The sequence below is a fragment of the Staurois parvus genome, unplaced genomic scaffold (genome assembly GCF_062004578.1).
Source record: "Staurois parvus isolate SC_StPar_1 unplaced genomic scaffold, SC_StPar_1.0 ptg001614l, whole genome shotgun sequence".
Classification (NCBI taxonomy): domain Eukaryota; kingdom Metazoa; phylum Chordata; class Amphibia; order Anura; family Ranidae; genus Staurois; species Staurois parvus.
The window spans coordinates 858,600-871,986 of record NW_028319410.1 but is presented as its reverse complement, the minus strand read 5'-3'; the positions used below and the strand labels follow the sequence as shown (position 1 = coordinate 871,986).

General features: G+C 47.6%; 1 protein-coding gene across 1 annotated transcript; it reads left to right on the top strand.

Annotated features, from left to right (window-relative positions):
* The first annotated feature begins 1,558 nt into the window (after window positions 1-1,558).
* On the top strand, window positions 1,559-9,378 carry LOC149435091 (uncharacterized). The gene is made up of 3 exons (XM_089663020.1): window positions 1,559-1,642; window positions 6,060-6,260; window positions 8,802-9,378. The coding sequence occupies exons 2-3, from the start codon at window positions 6,161-6,163 to the stop codon at window positions 9,098-9,100; spliced, it is 399 nt and encodes a 132-aa protein (XP_089519146.1). The 5' UTR covers window positions 1,559-1,642; window positions 6,060-6,160; the 3' UTR covers window positions 9,101-9,378.
* Window positions 9,379-13,387: the final 4,009 nt, after the last annotated feature.

Here is a 13,387-nt window from a genome sequence, read left to right as displayed (position 1 = left end):
TACTGAGGAAAGTGTCAGGGTCTGCATCCCTTTAGATGTGTTTACCTTTGAGAGTATCTCACCAAAAATGACATTTTTGTTGCGGGGGATGCTCAAAATTGAATTTGTATCTGAGTGCTGACTTCTGGGGAAATCAGTGAGCCAATCACGCAAGCAGAAAATTACATACCTGGAGGACCTTCAGTACACCATCGCTGTATAGAACACCTCCAGGTTGCCATATTGCATTGCATTTTGCAGAGAATTACACTGCTCCAGACTGAAAAGGAAAGGTCATTTTTTATAACATTCAATTACAATACGACTTGTGTTGCAATTTTGAATGCTATATTATTTATTTATTTATTGCCAATTTTTTTCCCATGAAAGTGGAGTTACCCTTTAAATTTAATTCTTGTAGTGGCCAAGGAGAGAGGGTCTGCATCCCTTAAGATGTTATTTCCTTTAGAAGTATATCGCCAAAAATGACTTTTTTTGCAGAAAATGCCCAAAATCTGATTTGTATCTTAGTGCAGACGTCCGGGAAAATCAATGAGCCAATCATACAAGCAGGAAAGGACATTTCTGGGGGGGGGGCGTGCTGTATACCATCTGTGTACAGAACACCTCCAGGCTGCCATATTGCATTTTACAGAAAATTACTGCGGCTGCAGATTGAGTCCTCCTGCACACGGGACGTTTTTACAGCAGCTGTTTTTGGCTTTTGACATTTTTTTCTACAGCCAGTAACCCCCCCAGCATGTTATCCTATGTGTCCATACACACAGAGACTGGAATCAACGTTTTTTGGCTGGAAAAAACCCCAGAACTAGTGGGATTCTAGGGGAGTTTTTTAGCTGTTACAACCAGGGGCGCACTGACAACTCATGGGGCCCCCGAGCAATAGGGGATCATGGGGCCCCAGTTTCCTTGCCCAAACTCAAAAGAGCCTATGAAAAAGGTACCAGGGGCATCTCATGGGGCCCCCTACTGACCCCGGGCCCTCAAGCAGTGCCCAAGTTTCCAAATGGTCAGTCCGCCCCTGATTACAACGTGGTAAAATGCAGCAAACCGGCATATTTGGACTTTTTTTACCCCCCAATTTTTTTTCGTAAAAAAATGCTAAAAAACGCACACGTGGGAAAACATCGCTAAATGCTAATGCAAAAACGCTTTTTAACATGACTTTACACAGCTAACGTTACCCGTGTGATCAAAACCCCCCCCCCCCCCAGTGTGCATGAGGGCTGAAAAGGAAAGGTCATTTTTTTTTATAACATTCAATTACAATATGACTTCTGTTAGATTTTGTTTTTTATTTGCTAATTGTTTTTCCCCATGAAAGTGGAGTTACCCTTTAAATATTGAACTTCTATCAATATATATCAAATATATCAGAAAACATTGGTTTCTTCATCTCTTCTCCATAGAGGCAATGCCTCCTAACAATCATTCATCGTACCCTGAATCGCCCTTTGCTCATCTGCTCATCCCATCAGTAGAAGCCCAATCAGGCCTTGGCTCCGCCCCCGGAGTGTCAGATAGTCAGCAAACGCAGACGGAACGCGGAGGAGTAGAGGTGAGTTACTTTGTATCTTCCAACATCCTGGTCTGCCAACGAGCGGAATTTTCTGACACGGCCAGTGACATGTTATCCTTCCAGGTAATTCATGGCGATCGTCTTTCTGTCTAATAATTGTCAGATCTAATAACACTCTTTATATACACCGATCAGCCACAACATTATGACCACTGACAGGTAAAGGGAGTAACATTGATTACCTTGTGACAATGGCATCTGAAAATGGGTGCAATGCTTTAGACAGCAAGTGAACATGTTGTCCCTGAAGTTAATATTTTTAGAGCAGAAAAAATGGGCAAGCGTATAGTTTTAAGCGACTTTGAGAAGGGTCAAATTGTAATGGGTCAGATCAAGTCCAAAACTGCAGTTCTTGTGGGATGTTCCTGGTCTGCAGTGGTCTGGACTGACCAAAAGTGGTCCAAGTAAGGAAAAGCGGTGAACCGTGGACAGGGTGATGGGCGGCCAAGTCTCACTGATACACATGGGGAGTAAAGGTTTGCCCGTGTAGTCAGATCCAATAGAGACGCCATTGTAGCTCAAACTGCTGGATCCAATAGAAAGTGGGTGGGATATATTAAGCAGCAAATGAACATGTTATCCCTGAAGTTGAGGTGTTGAAAGCAGAAAAAATGAGAATTAGTATAAGGATTTGGGAAACTTTGACAAAAGTGCCAAATTTTACGGCTTAGATGACTGGGTCAGAGCAACTCCAAAAGTGCAGTTCTTGTGGGATGATCCCGGTCTGCAGTGGTCAGGACCAACCAAAGGTGGTCCAAAGAGGGAAAACCAGTGACAAGGGCATGGGTGGCCAAGGCTCATTGATGAATGTGGGGGAGCGAAGGCTGACCTGTATAGTCCAATCCAATGGAAGAGCTGCTGTAGATCACGTTTCTAAAAAGTGAATGCTGGTTCTGATAGAAAGGCGTCAGAACACACAGAGCCTCGCAGTTTGTTATGTATGAGGTTGCATAGCCACGACCAGCCAGGGTGTCCACAGCCAAATGAGCCGACAAAGGGTATGTGAGCATCAGAACTGGACCACAGAGCAGCGGAAGAAGGTGACCTGGTCTGAAGAATTAAAGAATGGTTTGAGGAATGCAACAATTTTTGCTGTGTTTACTTTGCCTCCAAATTCTCCAGATCTCAATCCAATCGAGTATCTGTGGGATGTGCTGGAAAAACAAGTCCAATCCATGGATGCCCCACCTCCAACTTACAGGACATAAAGTGTATTAAACCCAGGACCCTGCATTCACTATATCCGGTCTCCCCAGACCCCGCATTCACTATATCTGGTCTCCCCGAACCCTGCATTCACTATATCTGGTCTCCCCGAACCCTGCATTCACTATATCCGCTCTCCCCATACCCTGCATTCACTATATCTGGTCTCCCCAGACCCCGCATTCACTATATCTGCTCTCCCCGAACCCTGCATTCACTATATCTGCTCTCCCCGAACCCTGCATTCACTATATTCGCTCTCCCCGGACCCTGTATTCACTATATCCGGTTTCCCCGGACCCTGCATTCACTGTATCCGCTCTCCCCGGACCCTGCATTCACTATATCCTCTCTCCCCGGACCCTGCATTCACTGTATCTGGTCTCCCCGGACCCTGCATTCACTATATCCGCTCCCCCCGGACCCTGCATTCACTGTAACCGCTCTCCCCGGACCCTGCATTCACTATATTCGCTCTCCCCGGACCCTGCATTCACTGTATCCGCTCTCCCCGGACCCCGCATTCACTGTATCCGCTCTCCCCGGACCCCGCATTCACTGTATCCGGTCTCCCCAGACCCTGCATTCACTATATCCGGTCTCCCCGGACCCGGCATTCACTATATCCGGTCTCCCCGGACCCCGCATTCACTACATCCGCTCTCCCCGCACCCTGAATTCACTATATCTGCTCTCCCCGGACCCTGCATTCACTATATCCGCTCTCCCCGGACCCGGCATTCACTATATCCACTCTCCCAGGACCCTGCATTCACTATATCCGCTCTCCCCGGACCCGGCATTCACTATATCTGCTCTCCCCGGACCCTGCATTCACTATATTCGCTCTCCCCGGACCCTGTATTCACTATATCCTCTCTCCCCGGACCCTGCATTCACTGTATCCGGTCTCCCCGGACCCTGCATTCACTATATCCGCTCCCCCCGGACCCTGCATTCACTGTATCCGCTCTCCCCGGACCCTGCATTCACTGTATCCGCTCTCCCCGGACCCTGCATTCACTATATTCGCTCTCCCCGGACCCTGCATTCACTGTATCCGCTCTCCCCGGACCCCGCATTCACTGTATCCGCTCTCCCCGGACCCCGCATTCACTGTATCCGGTCTCCCCGGACCCTGCATTGACTATATCCGGTCTCCCCGGACCCGGCATTCACTATATCCGGTCTCCCCGGACCCCGCATTCACTACATCCGCTCTCCCCGCACCCTGAATTCACTATATCTGCTCTCCCCGGACCCTGCATTCACTATATCCGCTCTCCCCGGACCCGGCATTCACTATATCCGCTCTCCCAGGACCCTGCATTCACTATATCTAGTCTCCCCGGACCCTGCATTCACTCTATCTGGTCTCCCACAGCAGGGGTGGACTGACAACTCATGGGGCCCCCGGGCAATAGTGGATCATGGGTCCCCTGTGTCCTTGTCCAAACTCAAAAAAGCCTATGAAAAAGGTACCAGGGGCATCTCATGGGGCCCCCTACTGACCCCGGGCCCTCGGGCGGGCAGTGCCCAAGTTTCCAAATGGTCAGTCCGCCCCTGTCCCACAGTACACACAACATGAAAATGCAATTGTTTTCGTAAATATAAACTGCTAAATCCCTTTTCTCATCAGCAGTATAGAGCAGTCTTGTGACTTCTATCAGTGTCCAGCCGAGCACGGGTTAAAGCTTGTAGGAGGAGTTTTGGGTGTATTGTTGCTGGAAGGGACCTATTGTTGAGGGAGGAGTCTCTTGTTGCTGTGGGGGTCTATTGTTGCTGGGAGGGATCTATTGTTTAGGGAGGAGTCTCTTGCTGCTGGAGGGATATTTTTGCTGGAAGGGATCTACTGTTGAGGGAGGGGTCTCATATTTATAGCTGCTGGAAGGTCTAATAATGATAGCTACTAGAAGATCTATTCTTGCTGGTGGGGGTCTATTGTTCCTTGGGGTTGATCTGTTGTTGCTGGGGGGTGTTTTGTTGCAGGGAGTCTGATGTTGCTGGGACAATCTACTGTTGCTGATGGGGGATCAATTGCTTCTGGGGAGTTCTTTTGTTGGTGGGGAGGGGGGGGGCTATTGTTCCTTGGTGTTGATCTGTTGTTGCAGGGGGTCTGTTGTTGCTGGGGCAATCTACTGTTGCTGATGGGGGATCAATTGTTGCTAGGGAGTTCTATTGTTGGTGGGGAGGGGGGGCTATTGTTCCTTGGGGTTGATCTGTTGTTGCAGGGGGTCTGCTGTTGCTGGGGCAATCTAATTTTGCTGATGGGGGATAAATTGCTGCTGGGGAGTTCTGTTGTTGGTGGGGAGGGGGGCTATTGTTGCTGGCTGCAGGGGATCTATTTTACTGCTTTTTTTGTTATCATTAAAAAATTCAATACAAATGACTTAACAGCATAAAATGATACTTGGTTTTGTTTTCTATAAAAGGGGCGGTACTGGGAGGTGGGTAGCGGGTGGAACAAATGGCTGGTGCTCAGAGGTGGGTAGGGGGTGGAACAAATGGACGGTGCTCGGAGGTGGGTAGGGGGTGGAACAAATGGACGGTGCTCGGAGGTGGGTAGGGGGTCAACAAATGGACGGTGCTCGGAGGTGGGTAGGGGGTCAACAAATGGATGGTGCTCGGAGGTGGGTAGCGGGTAGAACAAATGGATGGTGCTCGGAGGTGGGTAGGGGGGTAAACAAATGGACGGTGCTCGGAGGTGGGTAGGGGGGTGAACAAATGGACGGTGCTCGGAGGTGGGTAGGGGGGTAAACAAATGGACGGTGCTTGGAGGTGGGTAGCGGGTAGAACAAATGGATGGTGCTCGGAGGTGGGTAGGGGGGTCAACAAATGGACGGTGCTCGGAGGTGGGTAGGGGGGTAAACAAATGGACGGTGCTTGGAGGTGGGTAGCGGGTAGAACAAATTGACGGTGCTTGGAGGTGGGTAGCGGATGGAACAAATGGACGGTGCTTGGAGGTGGGTAGCAGGTGGAACAAATGGATGGTGCTTGGAGGTGGGTAGGGGGTGGAACAAATAGACGGTGCTCGGGGGTGGGTAGGGGGTGGAACAAATGGACGGTGCTTGGGAGTGGGTAGGGGGTGGAGACAAGAGGTGACTCAGAAGGGGGGAGGAGTACCTGCACCTATTCTCGGAGAAACCCTGAGTATATTTATTAAAGATCAGTACAAATAGCACTACAATATTTTATTCTACATTTCTCGTATCTTTTATCAAGTTTAATTTTTTTCAATTTGTATTTTGAAATCTTGTATGTTTTTCTGTCCTAGTCAGGAGACCATCATTACCAGGATGCCCCCATCATCCGAGACGGCAGGAAAATGCTGTGAAAGTGCTTGCTTTAGTATTTGTGATTGCTTTAGTATTTGTGATGGCCATCTTTGTGGTCTCCTGGGTGCAAAAGGCGTCAAAAACTCCACCTGAGGAAGCGGCTGAAAGAACGGCTAAAGGAGCGGCTGAAGAGACAGCTGGTAATATGCTCACTGATAGAATAGTCTCTCGGTGGGAAAGTGAATTATTTTGTACTCCGCAATAGAGCCGACCATTTCCTTATACTTGTAGTACCCCCCCCCCCCGGACCCCCAGAGGCAGGATGGTACCCTCAGAGACGGGGTGGGCTAAGATTTTCCCAGGGCTGCGTCCATGGCTGAAAGGTGGAGGATGTGTACAAATTGGGTTCCAGTCACTTTAAAGCAGGGGTCACCAAACTTTTCAAACCTAGGGCCAGTTTACTGTCCTGTAGACTTTGCGGGGACGGGACTGTGGCCAGTGAGAGTAGAAACGATCCAAATGTCAGTGGGAGTAAACCATGTCCCTTCCATTGGTGTCAGTGGGAGGAATAGCACCCCATTGTTGGTGTCATTGTGAGGAATTGTGCCCCATCATTGGTGTCACTGGGCCCCATTTTTGGTCTCACTGAGGAACTGTGCCCCACCATTGGTATCATTGGTCCCCATTTTTGGTGTCACTGTGAGGAATACTGTCAGTTTAAGGGCCAGTTTACTGTCCTGTAGACTTCACGGGGGCCGGACTTTGGCCAGTGTTAGTAGAAAAGGTCCAAATGTCAATGGAAGTAAACCATGCCCCTTCCATTGGTGTCAGTGGGAGGAATAGCCCCCCATTGTTGGTGTCATTGTGAGGAATTGTGCCCCATCATTGGTGTCACTGGGCCCCATTTTTGGTCTCACTGAGGAACTGTGCCCCACCATTGGTATCATTGATCTCCATTTTCGGTGTCACTGTGAGGAATAGTGCCAGTTTAAGGGCCAGTTTACTGTCCTGTAGACTTTGCGGGGGCCGGACTTTGGTCAGTGTTAGTAGAAAAGGTCCAAATGTCAGTGGGAGTAAACCATGCCCCTTCTATTGGTGTCAATGGGAGGAATAGCACCCCATCGTTGGTGTCATTGTGAGGAATAGTGCCCCATCATTGGTGTCATTGGGCCCCATTTGTGGTGTCACTGTGAGGAATAGTGCCTCATAATTTGTGTCAGTGGAGGGAATGATATCTCCACAGCCGATCACTATCTCCTTCAACCACTAGGGGCTATCCACTCCTCCTCCCATTTGGTAGATGTTCAGGTAGCCTTGGGGTTCTACCGTTTAGATTGGATAACAGTTGCCTCACCCAAAAATGAATACGCCTCATATATAGTGTAGTAAATCATTAAAAACTTCCGATATTTATTAAAATATTGCACTTACGCCCAACGCGTTGTGCCACTGTCACATGACTTCATCAGGGGATAATGGGGCAGATGAAGTCACGTGACAGTGACGCAACGCGTCAGCCAAAAGTGCAATATTAATGTTATCCAATATACTACACTTTTGGTTTTGGGTCTAATACCTTTTTAAAGTGAATTTCCACCCTGAAAAATAAGTTTCCTCCTCTCCGATCTTTTCCCACTGCGCTACATATTTATCTCTCTTTTCTCTTTTATTTTTGTTTATTAACCTTTTTTTCTGTGCAAAGGTTTCAGTCCCACCCCCTACCTTCTCTTCTGTCTAGGCCGGGGGTTCATTATGGGCTGCAAAAGTGTTATGGTTGCCCTCAAAGGGTCAGTTGTATCTGTAAGTCTAGCTGTCCACAGCACCCCACCCCCCTTACATCTGATGTGAATATCCCCCCCTCCCCCCCCCCACATACACACAATCACAAGTCAAAAGTCCCCACCCTCTCTTACATCACAGTGCACCCCCCTTGCCTTGTGCTGTTGCCAAGAAGAAGCTGGGGAAGGAGCTGGGAAGCAGAAAGAGCAGAGTCTGGAGGAGGACCAGAGGAGGGCTGGAGTCAGCTCTCGGGAGTCTGATAAATACTGAGACCAGGCGAGGTAGAGACGAGGGGGTGCTGTGGCTGCACAGTGAGGTGCAGGATCTGGAGGAGGTGTTCTGTCCTCCTCTCTTCTGATAACTACTGAGACTGAGGGCGGAGACAGGGGGTGCTGTGGCTGCACAGAGAGGTGCAGGATCTGGAGGAGGTGTTCTGTCCTCCTCTCTTCTGATAACTACTGAGACTGAGGGCGGAGACAGGGGGGTGCCGCAGCTGCAGGAGAGGTGTGATGGCCACCTGAAGTAGCCTGGTGGACCGGATTTTGTGTTTGACACATGTGGTTTAGGTGAATGACGTTCAGCTCTTCCAGCGCCTCCTGGGATATGTGACGCCCAGATCCCAGAAAGCTCCAGCAGCTTTGTATGCCATTCACATAGTCCTCCATTCATAAAAGGAGCAGGGGGGCGGGCCTGGCGACACATCATTGGAAGGCGTTGTCCTGAACATGAAGGAGACGTCAGCCTCATAACGTCACATGAGAACACAGCGGGACCTGAGCGGGGGCAGAAGAGAAGTGGATCTCAGCAGGGAAATGGGTGAGTATTTGAACTGAGGACAACCCAGCATCAGGTAAACAGGGGTAATAAATAAATGGGAGGGAGGCGGGGGGGGGGGGGGGGAAATTTCCTCTTTAAAGTTCAATTTGAATAGAGTTCTTGTCATTCTATCTGTCCCCCTGTAGGAGTCACTGTGGAAGATTTGACTGACTCTGTGCACAAGGCCCTGACTAAGCCCCTCCCGGAGATTCTTAAGGACCCAACCCCTGAGGAACTGAGACAGCTGAAAGACGATCCCCACACCTACATTAATAACGAGGAAAATGTTGAATGTGCTGAGCAGTTTGTCATGAAAAATGAATTCCTAAGAAATGAGACAATGAAAACGGCTGCATCCCATGTGACTACGGAAATGACAAATCAGGGACAAGAGAGGGATGAGACGAGATGTCCCACATGTGAGAAACCACATGGGTTTGGCTAACAGAACCTCAGCCTTACAGCCCTCGGTTTGAATCTCAGCCAGGACACTACCTGCCTGGAGTTTGCATGTTCTCCCTGTGGGTTTCCTCTAGGTACTCCGGTTTCCTCCCGCACTCCAGACATGCTGGTGGGTTAATGGTCTCCTGCCTAAATTAGCATGTGTATGTGTGTCAGATAGGCATCTTACATTGAGCGCGGGGATTGATGTGAATGTACAGTATGTAAAGTGCTATATAAATGTCTGCAATAAATAAATGTTCCTGCATCATTATCAATTCATTGGCAGTTCTTCCTCAATACACACGGCTCAAAAAAATTAAAGAAACACTTTGTAATCAGAGTCGCATCAAGTCAATGACACTCCTGGGATATTGATCTGGTCAGGTAAGTAGCAGAGGGGGATGTTCATCAGTTTCAGCTGCTTTGGTGTTAATGAAATCAACAACAGGTGCACTAGATGGGTAACAATGAGACGACCCCCAAAACAGGAATGGTTTTACAGGTGGAGGCCACTGACATTTTTTCCCTACTCATCTTTTCTGACTGCTTTTCACTAGGGCTAGGGTCAGTGTCACTACTGGTAGCATGAGGCCATACCTGGACCCTACAGAGGTTGCACAGGCAGTCCAACTCCTCCAGGATGGCACATCAATACATGACATTGCCAGAAGGTTTGCTCTGTCTCCCAGCACAGTTTCAAGAGCATGGAGGAGATTCCAGGAGACAGGCAGTTCCTCTAGGAGAGCTGGACAGGGCCGTAGAAGGTCCATAACCCATCAGCAGTACCGGTATCTGCTTCTTTGTGCAAGGAGGAACAGGTGTTATAGGGAAAAATGCACAGCTGAGGCTGTCAATCACAGGTTGCGTGCTGGAGCTCCCTTCCCCCTGGATTTCTTGGAACTGGCACAAATTGTCAGAAGTGACTCATGCAAATAGCAGGGGAAGGGGCTAGCTGACAGAAATTACACTAAGTGCTGTGGATTGATGCAAGTACACACTATAGAGGGTTGTGCTTTGTTCATTTTTCATTCCAGAGATTTACAACCACTTTAAGACTGAAAGCCACAGCAGCGGAGCAGAAAGAGTAAGCCAGGAGGCTGGTTGAAACGTTTGTGTTCTTTTGTAGCAATGGAAAGAGAGTGCCGAAAGCCCAGCAAGGATAACATTTTTGATGTCAGAACTGATCTTTCTTTGAATAAAAGTGTATGAGGAAACCCTAAGAAAGACGACCTGGCCAGTGTCTGTGTCCTAAACAATCTATGTTTGGAAACTTGATTTACCCTCTAATAGATATTAGTGTATACAAATAAAGTCCAAAACCAAAAAAAGCAAAAACATCAAAAACCAAAGTCCAAAAATAAAGTCCCAAAAAAATATTACTTCATAAAAAAATCTTTATCTGTAATTTCTTAATTCTTCATATCTTCAAACCATCTTTGTGATATACAGTTGCAAGAAAAAGTATGTGAACCCCTTGGGATTACGTGGAGTTTTGCATGAATTGGGCATAAAATGTGCTCTGAACGTCATCTAAGTCACAACAATAGAAGAACACAGTCTGCTGAACATAATACTACACAAACATTAGATGTTGCCATGGTTTAATTGCACATAACATGTAAACATTCACAGTGCAGGGAGGAAAAAGTATGTGAGACCCTAGCTTAATTACTTCTCCCAGAGCTAATTGGAGCCAGGAGTGAGCCAACCTTGACTCCAATCAGTGAGATGATATTGGATGTGTTGCTGACAGCTGTCCTGCCCTTAAAAAACACACACCTGTTTTGAGTTTACTGGTTTCAAGAAGCACTGTCTGATGTGAACCATGCCTCGCAGAAAAGAGCCCTCAGAAGACCTTCGATCAAGAATTGTTGACTTGCATGAAGCTGGAAAGGGTTACCAAAGTATCTCCAAAAGCCTTGATGTTCATGTGTCCATGGTAAGACAGACTGTCTACAAATGGAGAAAGTTTAGCACTGTTGCTACTCTTCCTAGGCGTGGTCTTCCTGTAAAAATGACTGCAAGAGCACAGCGCAGAATGCTGCATGAGGTAAAGAAGAATCCCAGAGTGTCAGCTAAAGACCTACAGAAATCTCTGGCACATGCTAACATTTTTGTTGACACATCTACAATAAGGAAAACATTAAACAAGAATGGAGTACATGGGAGGACACCACGGAGGAAGCCATTGCTGCCCAAAAAGAATATTGCAGCACGTTTGAAGTTTGCAAAAGAGCACGTGGATGTTCCACAGCACTACTGGCAAAATATACTGTGGACAGATGAAACCAAGATTGAGTTGTTTGGGAAGAACACACAACACTATGTGTGGAGAAAAAAAGGCACAGCACACCAACATCAAAACCTCATCCCCACTGTGAAACATGGCGGAGGGAACATCATGGTTTGGGGCTGCTTTGCTGCCTCAGGGCCTGGACGGATTGTTGTCATTGATGGGAAAATGAATTCCATAGTTTATCAAGACATTTTGCAGGAAAACGTACGACCATCTGTCCGCCAACTGAAGCTCCGCAGAGGATGGGTGATGCAACAGGACAATGACCCAAAGCATACAAGTAATTCAACAAAACAATGGCTGCAACAGCACAGAATACGCCTTCTGGAGTGGCCCAGTCAGAGCCCTAACCTCAACCCAATTGAAATGCTGTGGCATGACCTTAAGAGAGCGATTCACACCAGACATCCCAAGAATATTGCTACACTGAAACAGTTTTGTGAAGAGGAGTGGTCCAAAATTACTCCAGATCGTTGTGCAGGTCTGATCTGCAACTACAGGAAACGTTTGGTTGAGGTTATTGCTGCCAAAGGAGGGTCAACCAGTTATTAAGTCCAAAGGTTCACATACTTTTTCCTCCCTGCACTGTGAATGTTTACATGTTATGTGCAATTAAACCATGGCAACATCTAATGTTTGTGTAGTATTATGTTCAGCAGACTGTGTTCTTCTATTGTTGTGACTTAGATGACGTTCAGAGCACATTTTATGCCCAATTCATGCAAAACTCCACATAATCCCAAGGGGTTCACATACTTTTTCTTGCAACTGTACTTCAAACCAAATCTTCATATACCTCAAAGGAAAAAAACTCAACATGTGTATTATCTCCAAAAGAGGGGTATATAAAACGTGCCACACGTGTTTCATGCAATTGACGTGCCACCGCAACCGTGAAGAGAAATCCCTCAGCCTTAGGAATCAATCCACTGCATACCAATAGAGGAAGTGCATAATTACCCTCAGAATAGTATCAAGGGTCTGAGTACTTATTTCCAACCTTTTATATTCCTTCAGCCTTTCCAGCCACTTCCCACAGACCTCATAAACAGACCAGGGATCAGTATGTGTCATAAAAACTCATAGCACTTTATTATAGCAACTTACATTCAAATAAGATGACATCAGCTTCCACACCAAAACGATTTGTCCACAATCCTGCCTCTCCTCACAAGTGTGTAGGTATCCACACCATCCCACTCCCGAGGGGGAACAGATCGCCTATGGTAGGTTTCCAATACCTCAAAACCCCATGGGGATTCCAGGAAGGCACAGCCGCGTGTACCAGGATCAAAGATGGCCGCCACCGCACTTCCGGAAGAGCGTCACTACGTCACCACGTCACGTGCCCCGGTGGTGGCGCAGGTAGTAAGGCACCGGTCTTAACAAGCATGACGTCGTGAGTTCAAATCCCTGCACCGCTGCGTGGTGAACTTGTAGTAGCAATTAAAGCCAACGGGGCACGTGACGTGGTGACGTAGTGACGCTCTTCCGGAAGTGCGGTGGCGGCCATCTTTGATCCTGGTACACGCGGCTGTGCCTTCCTGGAATCCCCATGGGGTTTTGAGGTATTGGAAACCTACCATAGGCGATCTGTTCCCCCTCGGGAGTGGGATGGTGTGGATACCTACACACTTGTGAGGAGAGGCAGGATTGTGGACAAATCGTTTTGGTGTGGAAGCTGATGTCATCTTATTTGAATGTAAGTTGCTATAATAAAGTGCTATGAGTTTTTATGACACATACTGATCCCTGGTCTGTTTATGAGGTCTGTGGGAAGTGGCTGGAAAGGCTGAAGGAATATAAAAGGTTGGAAATAAGTACTCAGACCCTTGATACTATTCTGAGGGTAATTATGCACTTCCTCTATTGGTATGCAGTGGATTGATTCCTAAGGCTGAGGGATTTCTCTTCACGGTTGTGGTGGCACGTCAATTGCATGAAACACGTGTGGCACGTTTTATATACCTCTCTTTTTGAGATATTACACAT